This window comes from Orbicella franksi, chromosome 6 (assembly GCF_964199315.1).
Source record: "Orbicella franksi chromosome 6, jaOrbFran1.1, whole genome shotgun sequence".
Taxonomy (NCBI): Eukaryota; Metazoa; Cnidaria; class Anthozoa; order Scleractinia; family Merulinidae; genus Orbicella; species Orbicella franksi.
In genome coordinates, this window is record NC_138150.1 from 480,232 (window position 1) to 498,551 (window position 18,320).

The following is an 18,320-nucleotide window of genomic DNA, read 5'->3' on the forward strand; positions in this document are numbered from 1 at the left end:
TGAATTCATTAGCGTACAATGGTCCTCCGTTTAATCAGTTTATAGCACACTGGGAGTTCATTTTTTTTTGCTTGTAGTTTAAAAACCTGCAGCTGTTGTTCATGTAGCCTGCGAACGCAGACGTATTTCCGGCTGTCGCTTGTCTCCGCCGAAAGTAACGTCTGCGAACCCGAGCCAGAAAACGATTTCTGTGACGTAATGACTTTTGTTTCTCCTTAGCCAATCAGATTCCATGATAGAATGAAACTCGAGTGCTCCTCGCAGCGAATACTTCGCGCAGTAGTTCTGGGGCTACTTGAGCTACACTGTGATTGGCTTAAAATTCCTACGTCACAGAAATCGTTTCCTGGCTCGGGTTCGCACAGGTGCGTAATTACCTTTTTTAATCCCGTATTTTAAAGCCCACCACCCGATCCAAGTGGTTATAATGCGTAGAACGCAATATGGTGAATAAAGACTGAAGAATTATCCCAGCTTAAATGAATGAATGAATGAACATAATTAAACCTCCGAAACAGACTGGTCAGTGGGACTTAAGCTAAGCTTACTAGCGCGGGGGCCAGAACAAAATGTGAAGTCGATTATTACTTACAAAGCTTACAAGAAAAAAATAAACAAACAAACAAAAAAATCAAAACAAAAATAAGAATAATAGCTTATTTGCGGAGACCAAAAAAGAGTAGAGTGATAAATACTCACCGAGCTTACAGAAAAACAAAACAAAACAAAACCAAAAAACGTTGGAAATACTCAGAGAGCCTAGTATTCCTTATGGCAGCCCTGAAAGCCTCATTTTGGAGTCTAGGGTCTCTCTGCTAGTTTTAGGGTTAGGTTTTTTCAATTTCATTATGGATTTTGCAAATTATCCTCGCCGTACCTTCCAGACCTTCTCTTCTCCTGTGCTTTCCTTGAGGAATCTAGTTTGAAATGACTGTTTTTACTAGGGTCTCATTTCGTGGAAGCCGAAGGAAAGAATAAGCAATGAAGAAGCAGGAATAGTTTTTTTTTTCTCGTGCGCGTTATTGTCAGGCATCTGATGATATACGATTTGTCAGGGTGTAAAATTGGACGTTGGCTCACTGATTTTTTTAGTTTGGATGATCAACAAAGTGGGACAAATAGGATAACGGGGTTATAGCAATACCTTTGCCAGAGAGAAAAGCCGACATAGTCGAGAGTTTAATCATAGAGGATGTCGGATCGATCAATTACCCGTGTAAGTGGAGCAGTTTTACAACACATTTGGGTATCAAGCCTGCAGCCTGGCCTCTCTCTCGCGCATAACTCGCGCGTGATTCGCGCGTGTGACCTAAGCGGGCCTGCGTAAAACGTCTTCACCGGACTTGAGGCCGCGCTCCTTTCAGTCAGCACCAAGAATCGCGACTCTTGGTGCTCTTGGTGACCACAAGGAGCGCGGCCTCTGGGGACGAGAATGTCTGCATGGTTGACTGCTCGGAGCTACCGTCGCGCTCCAACCCCGCTGTTGCTCTTCTCGTTCCGGGCGGCCCGTTCCGTGCAACATCTCTAAGGCTAGTTCCGCAAATGCTATTTCAGCTACTTAAACTTGCTGAGGTAAGTAAGCCAAACGAAATGTTTACAACTTGTACCGTAACGACAGTTTTTACGGACCTAAATTGCTGACCTTTACGGCTGACATTGCTGACCTTACACTTCACGGCTTCATGATAAAAGAGAAAGTTATTACTAGAGGTCAAAACTCTCTCGCTTTTAATACGAAAACATGACTGGAAGACTAACAGCGTGTTGATTTTATTCGAGGAGATACTATTAAGACTACATTGTACCTTCTCGAATGAACTAAACAGCTAACTATAAGTTTACTAGTCTTGTTGTCGACGCGCAGTACGTTCAAGTTACTCAAGTTAGTGATTCGTGCCGAGATTTTTTTTTCTATTAAATGTCCAAAATAAGATTTAAGTTTGTTTGCTTTCGTTCTAAAGGCGCTATAGTTTATACTCCAGATACCTCGGTGCAAGAGGTCTTGCATCATGTAAACTATGCTAGGTTTGTGCAAACATTGATCAGATACAATAGATATAAGCTAAAGCATACCGTTCTTATGGGAGCCATCAATGCTTTACTTTTAGGAATGATATTAAAATACAACACACCCTCTCATCCTAGAGTTCGAAGCTGATTAGTGGTAGTGTTGCAATTTTGAGAATAATTTTCTGTTTGAAATACGTATAACTATTGGACTGTTGTTACATATATAATCAACCGTCCAAGATAAGAAAGTTTATGAAAGTTTATGTTTGGTCACCAGTGTTGCCAAAGTTTAAAAATTAATTTATTAATCAATATTAACCAATTAATATATTAGATAATAAACAATAAATAATAAGTTATGCAGTCCCTGAGCTAGTTCAATAAAAAGTGATTCAAATAATTTGACGATAAAATATTGCGACAGAACATTTCTTAAAAACATTCTAAGATTTAAAAAGCTAAAAAGCTGAATTAAAATCGACAATGTTTTGACGTTACCATAACGACATTATCAAGTCAAAAAAAATGGATAAAAACTAAGATATATATACTAAAATGAACAATAAGTGATGAAAATAATGTACAAGTTAAACAAAGAGTTTCGCATGTATGGCGTCCATTTGGTTTGAATTTTCGTGATGTAAAGCATTTCAAACACTACACAATCAAATTTGCCTTGGCACTTTCTCAGAATCTTGAAATCACTCTCATTCAAAAGATCGCTCCTACCATGCGCTTCATGAAAATGCTTGTTGACTGCCAAATTCTTGTGTACAGCAACATGACAATTGATGGCTTGGCTTCTTTAGGTTTGAGATCTTGCTCTAATTTCTTAGTTACAAAAACTGACTGCAAAGCGGGACCAATCTTATTACTAAGATCACGCAACTGCCTCTGAACAGCATTAGCTGATTATTATTGATGATCATATAAAATTGCGATCAATTCCTTTTGAAGATTGACAGGTTTTTCTGAACTCTGCTTGCTAAGCATGTTAGGAAAAGTGACTCATACTCATTGAACAGAAAACCTGTACTAGAAGAAAAGCCACTAAGAACAGACAACAACAGCAACAATATCTTTCATCAATTGACCGACCCTTCACACAAACATAATGAGCTAGTTGTGAAATATATGTGCCAAAAAGCCCAGGTAAGCCATCTGCCGACTAAATGTTTTGACAACAAGTTTGAAAAAAAGAGTAAATTCAAGGTACATGGGTAATCAAGTGTTGAGATAAAACTTGACGAAAATTATAGCATCGTTTTGTTGATTGCGTGATGCATGTTCCTGTTCAGAAGTGGTTATCTAGTGCGTGATCAAAATCTGCCCTGATCAAATTTCTTTCCACATTTAAAAATAGCCATGTTCGGCAGAAAAATGCTGCGAAGGCGCTGTACAATTTTTTGTGAGCATTTTCCAGTTTCATGGCACAAAACCAAACTTGGCATCAATGTACCAAAGATACAGAATTTGTACACATTGCGTTCATATCTCTTTCTCAAAAGCAAAATTATCACATGCCAAAGTTCAGTCAAGTGGAACAAAGTTCATTGCATACGAAACTCAAAGATGTGCTGCAAAGTTGTTCTTTATTACATGATAGGCTCTGGAATTAAACATTTCATTTTATTTTAGTCTCAATTTCAGTGGGTTTAAAATGGGAGAAGAACTTATTTTTACGAGTGAATTCATTATGTTCAGAGAACTCTTGTCAGTCCGGATAATGGTCTGCTGAAGCTATTGATTTTAGTCACCGGGCTTGCGACTTTTGTTTCAAGTTAGTTGCCAGCTCCCAAATTCTAGTTGCCATGGCGGCTAAAATGGTTGCAACTTGGAGGGTTGATATTTGTCAGTTATGTTATTACTGCATGAAACCAGTACTGGTACTCCAAAGAGGGGACTTATTGGGGGTAGGGGTGGGGATGGGAGTTGGCAACCTGGTCAATGAACAGGCTCCAGCTGGAAGGGCCAAAAAGGTAGTGGCTGAGAGTGTAGTGGCCAAGGGGAAAATGGGGTGGGGTTGTGGCGTTGGAGCCTGTAGACAAAGGTTGTATGCCGCTGTTCCAAGGCACCTTCTGTGCACTAGAATCTAGTGCAACCTGTAATTGGTCAGATCACTGATAGTTGACAGGTGTTTTGCCAACCACACTAGGAGATCTCTTTCAAAGAGGAGTGATTTCCTAAGGGTTTCATTCATTTTACACAGCTGAAAGAAGAACAAAAACGTTTGCAATATGTGACTGACAAAATGGATGTTTTCAAAATTCTTTTCACTGGATTTGGGAAAAGTTTAGTGTAATATGGAGTTGACAGGCTTCCACGCCTCCCTACCGTTTGTGACATTTGTACATTTACTGGACATGATATCATGTCCAGCACAGGGCAAGCAACTCAGGTTGGAAAAACCCTCTTCTTGCTGTTAAGGTGTTTCACCTGACTTACTTGATTGGATAAATAAATATATTTATTTACTCAACTTTGGTCTCACCATTTTCCTTGGGGGGGGGGGGGATTGGGCTCACTATTTTTGGAGGGGTCACTACTTTTGGGATTTATTAGCGGCCACAATTTTTTGATGTTACTTCATGGGGGGGGGGGGGTTGCTTTATCGGGTACGGTATGGTTTTTGTCACAGACACAATATATGTGGTGCTATAAGTATCCAGATTGTTTCAATGTTACTCTTTCTGTATAGGCGTATATAATCTTACTCTTTCTGTGTAGATGTGTATATATTGGATACATATTTTGGATATCCTTTCATCAATATAACAAGATACTTTGTTTCTTCTGAACTGTTATTTAATACAGCTATTACAACCTTATTATGTCATTTCAATTGTGTTTCAGATATAAAATGTTGGTAGGTTGGATGCCCGCTGATTACTTGGAGAAGGCTTATTATTTCTATTCAAGGTATTGCATACATGCTTACAAATACATGTAGCTGAAAATTGAAGTAATCCACATATGGGATATCCCCATTGAAGTTAGAAATGTCACTTACAGTATTTAATATAACTTGTTTTTAAAGTTGCTTTTTCAAAAATGCAAAATAACTCATATATACTAACATATATACTAACGGATGGAAAAATACAGCTACTTCTTACTCTTGTATAAAGCGTACGTATATGCATGTGTGCATGCATATGTATTTGTATACATTCCATTCCATAAGAGAACAATAGTCTCAATTTTGCCAGTCAGTAGTTAATAAGAGTGCACTAGACTGTTTTATATAAAAGTTATATGTTTCTCAGTGGATACTTTCTTCTTGATCTGTTCATTACAAAACACAAATTAATCCCTTTTCGCTATACTTTAGAAACCAACTTTTTATCATATTGATAAAACTTGAAGTATCAATTTCCAAACAACAGGATATCTTTTTGTACTGCTTACAGTTCTTTAGGAACCTGTTAAGAAAAAAAAAAAGCATTGTTTATTACCAGTAAATGTATATCCTTTTTCAGAGAAAAAAGTATGGCATAGATGTAGTGCATTATGAAATTGAAGAAAAATTCCTTAATTTCTTTGTTTTCTTTATTTGCTTATTGTTTCAGTCAGTGTCTGTGAATTATTAGTCATCCATGATTATTTAAATTGGTATGTCACATATCATGTTGTAAACACCAGTTGGGAGTAAACAAGACGAGGCAGTGTTTTGGGGACATGTGACTATCAGTTAACTGCAAATCAAAATGACATCTGAATAACTTGTAGGGTCACAGCAATTCCGTTCGATGAGCAGTTTACTCACCAACTGCACATTAGATGATAAGGCCCACTTCAATTCTAAAAATTGCCGGATTTCCAGCGCCTCCTTCCAGATTTGAACAATGGTGCTTGATATAATACAAATTAAAAGAACCCATCAGGTGCCTTGAAAATTAGAAACTTGGTTCTCTTGATAAGGTACCTTTACTTGTATCATTGGATAGTCTAAAATATGTAGCCTGTCTGGATTTCATCTCAGATATCCATCACATCATAAATTATTATTATTGTTAAATTAAAGGTTGTAGACTTCAATTCATGGCTTCAAGGGCACACAGATAACAGTACAGTGGAACCCTGTTAATATGGACACCAAAGGGACATGATAAAGTGTCTGCATTATCTGGGTGTCTGTATTAAGCGGGCTAATTTAAGAGAAAATATTTGAGCTTTTTAGTTGTCAGGTCAAAGAAAACTGTCTGTTATAAGTGGGTGTCCGTATTAAGCAGATGTCCGCAGAGCAGGGTTTCACTGTACTGTTTTCCATCTTCAGTTGATGATTTTTTGTGTAACTGAAGTCACCTCCTTGTGTGTGCCTGACAGCTGGTGAGTGAAATTGAGTTTCTGAAACTCATCAGATGACATGGAAGGCAACTGCACTCAGTTATGAATGGATTGATGTTTCTGAGTATAGATTAAAACCTGAACGGTGCAGAGACCTGTGTTTTATGTGAATTGACACGGGAACCAAGTAAATAAATGTTAACCATCAGCGAGTGTGAGTGTAAGGTACATGCACTTGGCTGGAACAATTGAAGGTTATGTGTTGTACTTACAAAGTAGAAAATTTATTAAGGATATTGCAGAGAAGTCAACATCTTCCACAACTAACTACAAAGAAAGCTCACCTTATCTCGTCTTCATGATGTTCATTCAGAACCTGTAATATTAATGCCAGTGGAATGAGATTGTCCATTCAGTAATTTAATAATTTAAAAGCTTAGAGGATCTTGACTGGCTGCACTCTAGAGTTTGGTTAGGCCTAAAAAAAGACTTTTGCAAATGGAAATTTTTATCTTGGCGTTATGAAATGACATACACGTAAAATGGAAGAGTAAATTATGTACAAGTAAATTTGCATGTTCTCATATCATGTTTCAGTAAACCTTTCCCTTCACATGCCCTATCATGTTTTTAATTTGTAGTAATAACCTAGTGACTACTATTTCCTTTTATAACTTGAACAATGGATGATAAATAGCTTTGACTAATACAAAATTAGCCTGTCTATGTCTGCACCATCCCCTAAAAGCATTGGGTAGAATGATATATATGTCTATGGTGTTACTAATTATTGTTACATTTTCCTAGACTGTAGGGTAAGATCTCTAATTGGTAATTGTTATGACTTAAGGATGACTTAAGTCATTTTTCTGTGTTTTAATTGGTTTAGCAATAAATCAATAAGTCAATCAATCAATCAATCAATCAGTCAATCAATCAATCAATCAATCAATCAGTCAATCAATCAAGTAGTCAATAAATTACAATATTTAGAGAGGAAGCTACAATAAATCAGCCTTAGCTGGTTTTCATGTGGGTCCTCTATCCTGGTCGCATTGGAATTTGGAAATGTTGGTTTTTGTGGAGGGAGGAAAACCAGAGAACCCACAGAAAAACCTTCGGAGCAAGGCATGAATAACAACAAATTCAACCGACATATGGCACCAGGCCAAAATCGAATTCAGGTCACATTGGTGGGAGGCAAGCACTTTCACCATTGCGCCATCCTTGCTCCCTGTAATCAATCACTCATCAATTTGTCCAAATTCTGTAGACACCAAGAACATCTTCGAACAGTTTTTAAAACAGTCAGAAATGGTATAGAATTCTAGTGATAAACATCTTCACCAATTATTAGACCTTTTCGGCTCAGAGCACACGTTTAGAGAGCGTTAAACAGAACTTGTAAGAGAAATGAGCTAAGACATAATTACCATTGCAGGAAAACATGTGGCAAATTACATAGGTACTAGATGCTACATTATGGTTAGTGTAACAGCAGAAACCTTGCAGATCTATGATCTCTAAACATTTGCTGGACCACAGTTGAAGGGCTGACTTAACCAACAACTCGTTCTAATAACACAGCATTATTGTCCTGAAAAGACAAGTATGAAGCTAAATAGGTCAGACAACCGAAATTTATTTCAAACAGCAAATAAAAAAATAAAAAATATCTGGAATGCCTGGAGTCATGTTAGGCCTGTCACCCTATTTAAATTTATGGCAAATAATTGTAGAAGACTCTTTTTTAGTGGAGGTAGCAGATATACACAGGATATTAGTAGCATTATTTGTACAAGTAAAGCATACGGAAGTGATAAAGAACAACAACAGCAAAAACAAAAGATCACCTATGATTCTATGGTTTATTTTTCTCCTATTTAAATCATGTATACAACTGTAAATAGGTGACTTATTTTGTTTGTTGCCTTTAGTTTGTTTATTGGGTTGGGTATTCGCAAAAACAAAAATGTCAACAGCAATGAAATAATTTGAGTAAATTTTTGAGGGACATAGGATGGTTCTGTTAAGTTAGCATGGTAGTACTGAGTCGGGAGATTGGTGCTTCTGTTTCTAACTAGATGTATTACCGATATTGTTTAGCAAAGTAGTAGAAACAGCAATGTATGAGAACCACCCGTCTAAGTGCACATAATTAAAGCATGAGGTATGGGTATCCAATAAACAAGAAAGAAATCGACTGACTCAATTGGACATCCATTACTGTGCTACAGTCATAAGTAAATAAATTACAAAATTTAGAGAGGAAGCCACACCACCCTTAGATGGTTTTCAAGCAGGTCCTCAATCCTGGTCGAATTGGAATTTGGAGATGTTGGTTTTTGTGGAGGGAGGAAAACTGGAGAACCTGGAGAAAAACCCTCGGAGCAAGGCAACAACCAAAAACAAACTCAACCCACATATGGCAACCGGCCATGATCGAACCCGGACCACATTGCTGGGAGGCGAGTGCTCTCACCACAGTGCTATCCCTGCTCCCCTGCTGTTACAATTCAAGTCATGTATAACGAATGGGTGCTCAAGGAACTAGTCAAAACACAGAAATTTGTTCATTGGTACCATTAGAGAATATATTTTAAGCAACAAAAATATCTTCACCTCTAGATTTGTCATGTTAGACTGAGACATCGTATCCAACAATGGCATGAGATCTCTGTCAAAAAAAAAATTAAAAAAAAAATGAGATCTCTGTTCGACCTAGGGGAACATAATGCAGAATGATAAATTGTAAGTACATTTTTACGTGATATAAGTGTATATTTACGACCCGATTGTATTTGGGTTTGACAGTTATTATCCGGCAGTTGTACATTCTTTGAAAACATTTATGAAAAGTGCCACCAGCAATTGTTTACATGGCCATTAAACTCAAATACCACTTGTGTATGATGGTTTGGCTCACGAAATTCTTTGTCCTAAGCAAATAAGCTGAGTGAGCGTTCGAATGGTGAAAAGGGACAGGTAAAAAGCTCGTAACATAATGCTCGTTGAAAATTGTTCAAATGCAGGTTACACAATAGAACTGATATTTACTTACCCAATAGCATTGTTTGCCAGTTGCTGCAATGAAAATGATGTAACAAAATTAACCCAAAAACAAGGGTATCTCGACTCAATAATAATTGTTATAATAAATATCATTTCCTTTTGTGTTTTTTAGAGACTCGGAAATTTAGATACCTGTATGATCATAATTTTGGTGTTCGTATGTTTATACATCTTAGTAGTCTTGCTGTAGAAATTCAATTCGAGTGTTTACCTTGGCATTGTAACCAAAAAACGTTATTTTCTCTATAATAAGCGTAAGAGCTCCTTAGAATTGACGTACACAAAAATGACAACATTGTGTTAAGTTTCAATGCCGAGTACACTGTACTTTCAATCAGTAAATAGACAATGAAATTCGTTGTAAGTAGTTTGCAAATACACTCATCATTTTTATAAGTTCAAGTGAGAGCATATTACGAAAAACATTGAACAGCACAGAAATTTGGTGCCTTTTTTGTAAATTAATTATGTTATTAAGAGAAGTTTAAGTGCCTCCTTAAATCGCGAGAGAGCTAGCAGTAAACGTTTGTGTCAAAGTAAACTGAGTACAAGGCATAAATACTGAACACAACTTTGAACATTCCTTCGAGTACATGCCATTTAAATTACAGAACATGCATTCACTGTGCATTATACATACTTACATTTACATCTATCTGTGCCATTGTCGAGGTCCTCTAAAAGGTAGCGAAATACAGAAATTAGTTAAAGACATTCCCTATAGACACCTGAGTACAGACGTGTTCCATTAGCGGACCCTTAGGGTGTGATGTTGAAATCGCGGTTCATTGATGGTGTACACCGCACCAGGAGTCCCACCCCCCGGGGGTTCGAACATCGGCCGTCTAAGGCCGTTTTACAGTTGCTTTCGGTAAATGGTTTCTTGACAAAAAAAAAGCAAAAGCAATGAAGAATAAAAGGAAAAATAATCAGTAGTTACCTCTGGGATTTGAACTCCCAAAATCTCGCATTGCGAACAAGCGCTCATCACATTGCGCTACTTGTACATAGGTTCCCAGATGGTGAAAGTGTTAATCTTTTATTTGCGTATCGCAGGCTCAAGCGTTTCGCTCAGTCTATACTTCACTTTTGACCAAACAAAATGATCTTGCCGTTTTTTACTACAGCACAAGGAAGACATGTACAGATACATGTAATGTAAAACGTGTGGGCAAGCCTGAGTAACAAACAGTTTCTTAACGTTGAACTTTTTCATTTTGCAAATATCACGACACACCCCTGAATGGAAAAAGGCTTTATGGGCTTGTTCGAAAGCTAGACTGCCCTCTCATCACAAGTAGTTCCTTAATAAGCAATGCCTCATAACACCCTTTCATAATTTTGTTTCCAAGTTCAGTGGCTCATAGCCACTGAACTTGGAGAAATTATCCATGAATAGCAATAATCAAGTTAACGTATTTTGGGTAGGCGCCGAAGGTTACCATAATAAATATGTTCAAGTGCTTATTCTATAAGATCACCAAATATTTGAATAATACTGGAATACAGGTCGTTAGTTCTTTACGTTTGGATGGCGCCTCTAATGATCTAATAAGGATCAGTGAAATAAGACCATGTGCGAGCATTATAAACGAGAATGCGTTGAACATCTGTTTAATCGCCAACTTCAAAATACGTGCACGACAGGCAATGTTAGTGTTGGTTGTATCAACTTGTTGTACTTTTAGTGAAAAATTTTAATTCCACACGTTGGTCCTGCCTAACTTATACAACGACGAATGTATGTATCCTCTCGCTGGGCATGCAGGCAAGCCAGCACAACGTCTCTTTACTGCTTCTACGAGTTCATCAGGTGAAGTTTTACATTTCGTGTTTAAACTTCTTGTTGGTTAAGCCAAGGGACAATTCAATCGCAAAAAGCAATGCCTTTGGCCAACACTAGTTTAATATGCGATCTGTAGAAAAGTTCGCCCAAAAGAGGAGAAAAAGCAGTGAAAAATCATTAAGGTTTTTTGGCTGCCAAGACGCTAAATAAAAGGTTAAAAACGGTATTTTTTGGCGAAAGTTTGGTATTCAAAGGGTTGAGGTCTTTATACAAACTTTCGATGAACAATCACAAGATGTTGCACATTTGCGAATGTTTCGACTTGTCATTCGAAGTACTCACTTGCTGAAAATAATTCATAGCCTTAGAGGGATAACTGCAATCTCCATGATCGAGATGAGTAAGATTAGACCACCGAGTCGAAAACATTGCCTGACATGGTGGAAGTGAATTTACGTCCGATCTCTCCCGGACTTTGCATTTCACGCTTCCACTGAGGTACAACTTCTCTGTAGCACGATCGAATCATTTCATGATATTTTCGGTGTTTTAAGATCGGGCAAAAGACAAAGGCTGATGCCCTGAAAAAGCCAGCAAAGCGAATGATAGTACAGCCGAAACCTGGAGAGAGTAATTTTGCTTTCAGGAGGTTATTAGCCATTTTAACTGGCTTCTAGAAAGCATACCATGAGAATATGCGATCAGTGAGACTGAAATAGAAAACTATTCTGTATGGCAGTGTTGTCTGATAGTTATGCCTACTCTTACCTCACTTTCTGTAAATATTGTCAGTCAGGTCCTTCAGTGTGGTATCTTTCGTCGGTTGACTTGGCCACAAATGTGGTGCTCATTGGCTTGTGGGAGAATTAGGAATTTCGTGACGTGCGTGACATTTTGTGTGTTAGAGTATCCTTCAGTTTCACCTGAATGCCTTAGCAATCACGGCCGGGATGTTCAAAGCCTGCTTTAGCTAACCCAGGATTAGCGAGAATTTTGATTTCAGTTTTGTAACTTTTTGTGGTGAGGTGTTCTGTTTATATTGTTTGCCCTTCAGTTTTGAGCGGTAGTAATCTCAAACTACACCAAATATAAGAGGTGAAAAACATTTTTAAACAAGAAAAAAATAATACTTCAGTTAACGTTTAATCCTGGCTTAACGTTAACCGGCTTTCAAACCACCCGGCCTAGGAGTGAAGACGCAGGATTAAGTGAACAACGGCCAGTGTGGTGATACATCAGTCCTTTTGCCCGGAGTCTAGCTGTTCCGCTTTCCCTGTATTCGTTGGTAAGCGAGTTGAACTGAGTTGCCAGTGGGTTTCGATTAATAATCCAAAACAGTGTCGTTCATTTCAACACGTGGGTCGTATTGTCCAAGAAGATTCATGTTGAACACATTCAGTTCCTTCTAAATTCCTGATATGACACACTACCCTGAAAGAAAAAATTTCGTTTGGTTGGCTTGTGAGTCCAAGCATAGAAATATCTGTCTGGGTGATATCACTGTAACTCTTCGTGTTGTGATGAACTAAACTGAAAACTGTTACCTTTCTTTCTCTTGTCTCAGTGAACTTAGAAAGCGAGTCACCGAATCCCGCTCAAAGGTGTTAACTCTAAACGCGAGGAGCCATCTAAACCGAAGTCCTCTGCTTTGTGTAAAATTGTTCTCCAGGTGGCATTTTAATGAGAATCGTTCTCCAAAATTAAACGTTTTCAAAAATCGTTCTCCAAATTTAAAGGTTTTAAGAGAACTACAGTGTTACGACGTAGAGCACTTTATACTGTACCCACGTCAGATCCGCTTTGAAACAAGAGGAAGAGCAAACTCAGTTTTGGTAGACGAAGGCTTTAGATTGCTTAAACGTTCCGAACAAACTTGCCTCGTTGGAACCTACTAGATACAGTATTTGTTACTCAAAACTCTTAAGAAGTCGCAGAACCAATGCCAGTTCAGTTCAAGCTATGGGTTATTTATTTATTTATTTGAACGATTGGTCGAACAGTGTATGACCTGCTGTAACGTGACTTCAGGTGTCAATCAACATGCTTATTCGATCATAAAAAAATTGTCCTGGAAGCCATAATTCTGAGAAAACTGAATGCATAAATAGTTTATAGGCCTCCGAACTTGTTTTGCGTTTTTTTTTTTTTTTTATCTAGCTCGTAATTTGTTACTTAGAAGGCCTTAAGTTTTCTTGCTTTACTATTTCGAGCCACCCTCTCTAAATAAAGATTAAGCAATTATCACAATTCCAAAAGCTATGTTAACGTGTAACGCATAAAAAGGTTATTAGGAAAGATTTATGCATGTTTCGGCAGGAACTGCCTAATTAATTCTGTGTCTAGCAGTTACTGTCAATTTGATAGTTTCTTGGAAAGGTAAAGTTTGCTTTTCACATCGGAGCGAAGGTTACTTTGTGATATGGTGCTGAATGATCCTCGTATCTCAGGGCCCGTACGCACTAGGCTGACAAGATTTGTTTGGCTCTGCCAAAAATCTCGATAACTTTTGTCTCCACCAAATTTGAATTTGCTAATAGCGTATACGCAGTTGAAAACACGACTGACCGTAATTTGACTCACTGCCTTATTATAATCTTCATTATACAAAGGAAGAACATTTCGATTAAACACCATTGTAGGTTCTGCCCATGGCTCACTGATTGAACCTGCCATGAAAGATTTGATCAAAGTAGCAAATTGCAACTTATATTAAATGTTCCTGAGTAATTTGAGACATTTGTGTGAAAACTGTTTTCTTCTCCTTTTGAGTCGACTCATTGTACCGTTAACAAGAACAAACATTATACTCACAGAGAGTGTAAAGAAGTTAAACTGGATTCAGGTAGAGAATCGTAGTCAGGAACCGATGAGGCTTCTCTGATGCGGAACGGAATAGATTCAAAGTAGTGCAAAGGCGTCCCAGTGTGCATGCGACGTCAGCAATGGAGGTGTTCCACGAAAATAATATATTTCGTGATATGCTCTAAATCGCAAGAAAGCGAGGTGAGCAAAGCTTTGTTCCAACCAGACCTTACCTTCATATCGCTTAGTACTGTTTTTCGTTCAATGTTCTGTTTTTCAGTTCTTTTCTTTCCTAGAAAACAGAATATTGATCCGGTTGTCTCCGTTGTTTATGTGATGACGTTTGTTGTCAATTGAAGTAAGAGGGGAAAAAGGTCAGTTGATCTTGACCAAACGATGCTGAAATTTCTTCTTTATGCGATTGGCTCAGGTTTAGTTACCATGGCAATCACTCAGTGCTTCTTGTTTAATTTTTTCCTCGAAAGTTTTAACAATGAAATCACTTTCTGAGAAACCAAGTTCTATCGGTTTTGGTTGTATTGCTAAGCCTTCTGAATTTTTCAACATGTAGTCGTTGTAACTGTTCGTATATACATTTTTACAAAGCACAGGTCTGTTAAAGACAAATTATCTATGGATCACGCGACAGAGGCAGTCGAAACTATTCTGCTTTGTGCTATTGTGCGGATATTGTGTGGCTTGTATTTGTAGCTAAAATAACACGCGCTCTGATTGGCTAATTCAAGGACATTATTCTGCCGTAATGCCTACGGGCTGATTACGGGGCTGTAAAACCAAAGCAAAAGCCATATATTAAACAACGAATGAAACTGGAGCGTTGCGTCTTTACAGGAAAATTTCAAACCTCGGCCTTGCTCAAAATTCCTTCTATTCCAAATGTTAGAAAATAGCCCAAAGAAAATATGCGCGCTGATTGGTTTAAGATCCTGTTTCTATTAAGCAATTAGATTATAAGCTCGAGACTCATAGAAATCGAGAGCGAATAATTTGATTGTTTTAGTTTAAATCTACTAGTCGTTAAAACTTTTTCTAAATCCTTTTCACAGTCAACTCGAAAACGTAAAGAATCGGCCGCCAGCTCGTTAACAAGCGCACACTGCTACGCTAATGGTCACTATCTACTTAACAAATCGAATGTGGTTTAGCGTGGTCTGTACTCTTATGGACAACGATATGCGTCATCACAGTGGTCAAAATGTCGTGGACTCACGAGGCACAGCCGAGTGATTCCACAACAAATTTAGTTTCTTACGCGCTTTGTGATAGGATCAATTCTTGCGAAATTGATCGCGCAACCATCACACGGTGCTAAAAATAAATTTGTTTTCGGATTTCGTATGTACATTTGTAACATCAAGACTACTTTGAGTTGGAAATAAGATATCTGCGATCATGATTGCAGAAGAAAAAGCGTTCAAAGCCGCGAAAGAGCAGTTTGAAATTAATGATCTTCTACCTGAACAGGAAAACTCACTTCGCGAATTTCTTAAAGGTCAAAATATCTTTGAAAATTTTGCCGACGCGAAACATTGGGTAAGCGTGCGCGGCCCGCTTCCCGAAACCCTTAGCTTGCTTCAGACCTGCCTTATAATCAGTTTCCTAGTTCTGAACAATGCGGTTAAAGGCAATGTTTATATACTTTTATTAAGTAGGATCAAAAATAAAAAGAAAACGGTAAATGTACAAATCTCATGAACCGCCGGAGTCATGCAGGCCTGTCTACCCGATTTTACACACAAACCATAACCTATTTCAGACCAAAATGCCAGAATTGATATTGGTAGAGAAACAACTTTGACCACCCTTCAAACTTAAGAGCTTCATTTTGGCAACCATGACGATGTCCTCCCTAACGCTGATGAATTATTTTATATTTCTGATACATAGCTTCGATTTCATGCTAACGAAAGCGGTGCTAAATAATGCAGCCTAAAATAGTTATCCTGGAAATAGCCGATGAAATAGCTAATGTGTGTTTCATGGGCAAATTTTGAAAAATTCTCTTTTGTTACTAACTTAAGGACCAGTGTTTTTTTAATTGAGTTCTCCAATTGATCACAAACGGTGTGCAAGGTGCTCGAAACAATCACAATGAACATGCAGTCACTTAAACCAAGCCGAAGCAAGACAAACACCAATCGTTAAGTTGATTACGTCTTTATTATTGTCGTTATCTTTATTTTTATCATTATCATTATTATCTTCATAAATATCATCTTCAGCTGCCGCCACAGCATCAAGATCATCATGGCTTTCTTTGCTAACGTTGATTTGTTAACGCAGTGGAGAAGATTGCTCTTTTTTTTTTTTTTTTTTTTTTCGTAATAATTGCTCAGCAGCACTTTATTTCGAAGATAATTGTTTCAAAGAGAGTCTATTGTAATTGATACGCCGTGTTCTTGACGTGTATTATGACTCTTTGCTATCTCTACTGAAATAGCAGTTTCAAACCTTTATGTATTAAGTCACATAATTATAGTTTGCGAACGTAGCTCTGCACGCGCGGTGCAATACTGATGTGTTGCAGATAACTGTTCGCGATGAGAGGTAATGTTGCTTTGGCTAATTTGCTATTTCGAAGTTTTTTTTTGTTTTTTTGTTTGTTTGTTTTTTCATCTACTACTCTAATATCATACCTTATACGGCAAAGTGTGTGCATAAGCTAACTGTAGTGAACTTTTCGCACATAATCTAACTTAAGATAGCTTTATAAGTACCATTAACACAGAAATTAAGGCTAACACCGTACAGTGTGATACTTTAAAAAAAATTCTTAAACTGGATCGATACTATAATAATGCTCAGTTGTCGAGGTTCTTGCTATGTTGTTTCCATTTCCAGGTCCCTGCAAAATAAAACCAGAGGATGTGTGACATTCTGTGATTCACCTACATTTGGTCCAACTACAGCCAAAGTAATTATGTGGAAAGTTTTTACTTTTTGGCAAATGATTAAGTGGGAAGTGAGAAAAACGGTAGATATGATGAATGTGATAAGACGAATGTGAAAATTACAGATAGCCAGTATACAGAGGCGTAATACAGTGGGGTTTTTATTCTAAGCAGTCTCGGTGGAAATTTCAGAAAGGCTTTGATTTGTATGCCTACAAACAGTACATCCTTATCGAGAATTGAACTTATCATCTGTATGTGGCACGGAGAACCTTTTCGTTAGTTATGGGGTGTCATGTTTTAGTTTGTGTCCATACCTGTTGAAGTATATGGTTTCTTATTGCTCTGTTCTCCTGGTACACTTGCATCAGTATGTAAATATCACTGAAAGAGACAAAGTGGTGACTCTTATAAGGAGTGTTGGTTTGTGTGTTGTCGCTCATTAAAAAGATATCTTTCATTCTTTTTACGTCAGGGGCTGTTTAATAAATACCAGGAGAAGAGGCGTGGCGGCTGGAAAAGACTGATGTGCCACCCCTTTGTCTTAGTACCTAACCGACTGACACATCCCGGGTGAAGTGTACATTACGTAACAGCAACCCACACAATGTGTACAGACTTGAATAGTTTCTTAAATTTTCCTTTACAGTATCTTTGTTGCTGTCTTCCTCTGCACCACCACTCTGAACTTACTGGCATTGAGAGGATAAAGATTTGACATTGGCCGGTTATACCCTGGAGAAGACTTACGACAAATCACTAACACAAATATGTTTTTGAAGGGGATATGGTATTAATTATAACTGATTTCTCCGCCTGCTTTAGACTAAAATCATCTTTACCCTCTTGATTGCATATTTTTCTACATAGCAAATAACACGCAAACTGCGGTGATAAATATGACAATAAAACGCATTGGAAAACAAAAATTACATCTGTTTTACTTGACTTGGGGGTTATTTCTTGTTAAGCTACGATTTCCAACTAAAAAAATGTATTTATTATTCTTTATGTTACTATACACACAATGCGGTTTTCTGATAAGGGGTGGCATGTTTGCTTTTTCAGCAAACTCTCATGGAGTGGGAGGTGATGCAAAGGTCCATTGAGGACGTTTCAGACAAATGAACACCTACACCAGCTTTCAGTGTTGGAATGAGGGCTAGGAAGGGCAGAAAAACTGCATTGTAGAAATAATAATAATAATAATAATAATAATAATAATAATAATAATAATAATAATAATAATAATGGCATTTCGGGCAGTATATCCACAGGGTGGCTCTTCGCCTGCCCGATGCTAACTAAATTTACAATTGTAAAAAGGTTAAAAGATATCAAAAAATTTATATCTATATGTAAACGAGATAAAATTGTGTTTTAAGATATGCTAAAATAAATAAATGAATAAATAAATAATTAAAATTATGCCAGATAATAAAGATCTTGTA

At 37.6% G+C, this 18,320-nt stretch overlaps 1 protein-coding gene and 1 long non-coding RNA gene across 5 annotated transcripts in view; one reads left to right on the top strand and one right to left on the bottom strand.

The window, feature by feature from the left end:
• The window catches only part of LOC145489963 (uncharacterized), a 62,811-nt gene extending 45,077 nt beyond the window's left edge, over positions 1-17,734 (top strand). Inside the window, exons 5-7 of one of the 2 annotated variants that reach the window (XR_014049643.1) lie at positions 4,864-4,929; positions 16,820-16,892; positions 17,345-17,734. This is a non-coding gene — a long non-coding RNA (uncharacterized LOC145489963). Of the gene's footprint in view, positions 1-4,863; positions 5,287-16,819; positions 16,893-17,344 lie in introns of those variants that run through there. The other variant, XR_014049646.1, reaches the window with a different exon arrangement.
• Positions 5,323-14,916, bottom strand: LOC145489960 (uncharacterized). 3 transcript variants are annotated; one of them, XM_081469054.1, is made up of 6 exons: positions 11,924-11,981; positions 10,014-10,046; positions 9,359-9,381; positions 8,920-8,974; positions 6,642-6,673; positions 5,456-5,861 (listed from the first exon to the last, which is right to left on the bottom strand). In XM_081469054.1, the coding sequence occupies exons 2-6, from the start codon at positions 10,032-10,034 to the stop codon at positions 5,702-5,704; spliced, it is 291 nt and encodes a 96-aa protein (XP_081325180.1). In that variant the 5' UTR covers positions 10,035-10,046; positions 11,924-11,981; the 3' UTR covers positions 5,456-5,701. The 3 variants fall into 3 exon arrangements, with proteins under 3 accessions (XP_081325179.1, XP_081325178.1, XP_081325180.1); XM_081469053.1 differs by lacking the exons at positions 10,014-10,046; positions 11,924-11,981 and adding an exon at positions 5,323-5,432 and having other exon boundaries at positions 5,777-5,861; positions 9,359-9,472; XM_081469052.1 differs by adding an exon at positions 14,191-14,916 and having other exon boundaries at positions 5,442-5,861; positions 9,359-12,586.
• Positions 17,735-18,320: the final 586 nt, after the last annotated feature.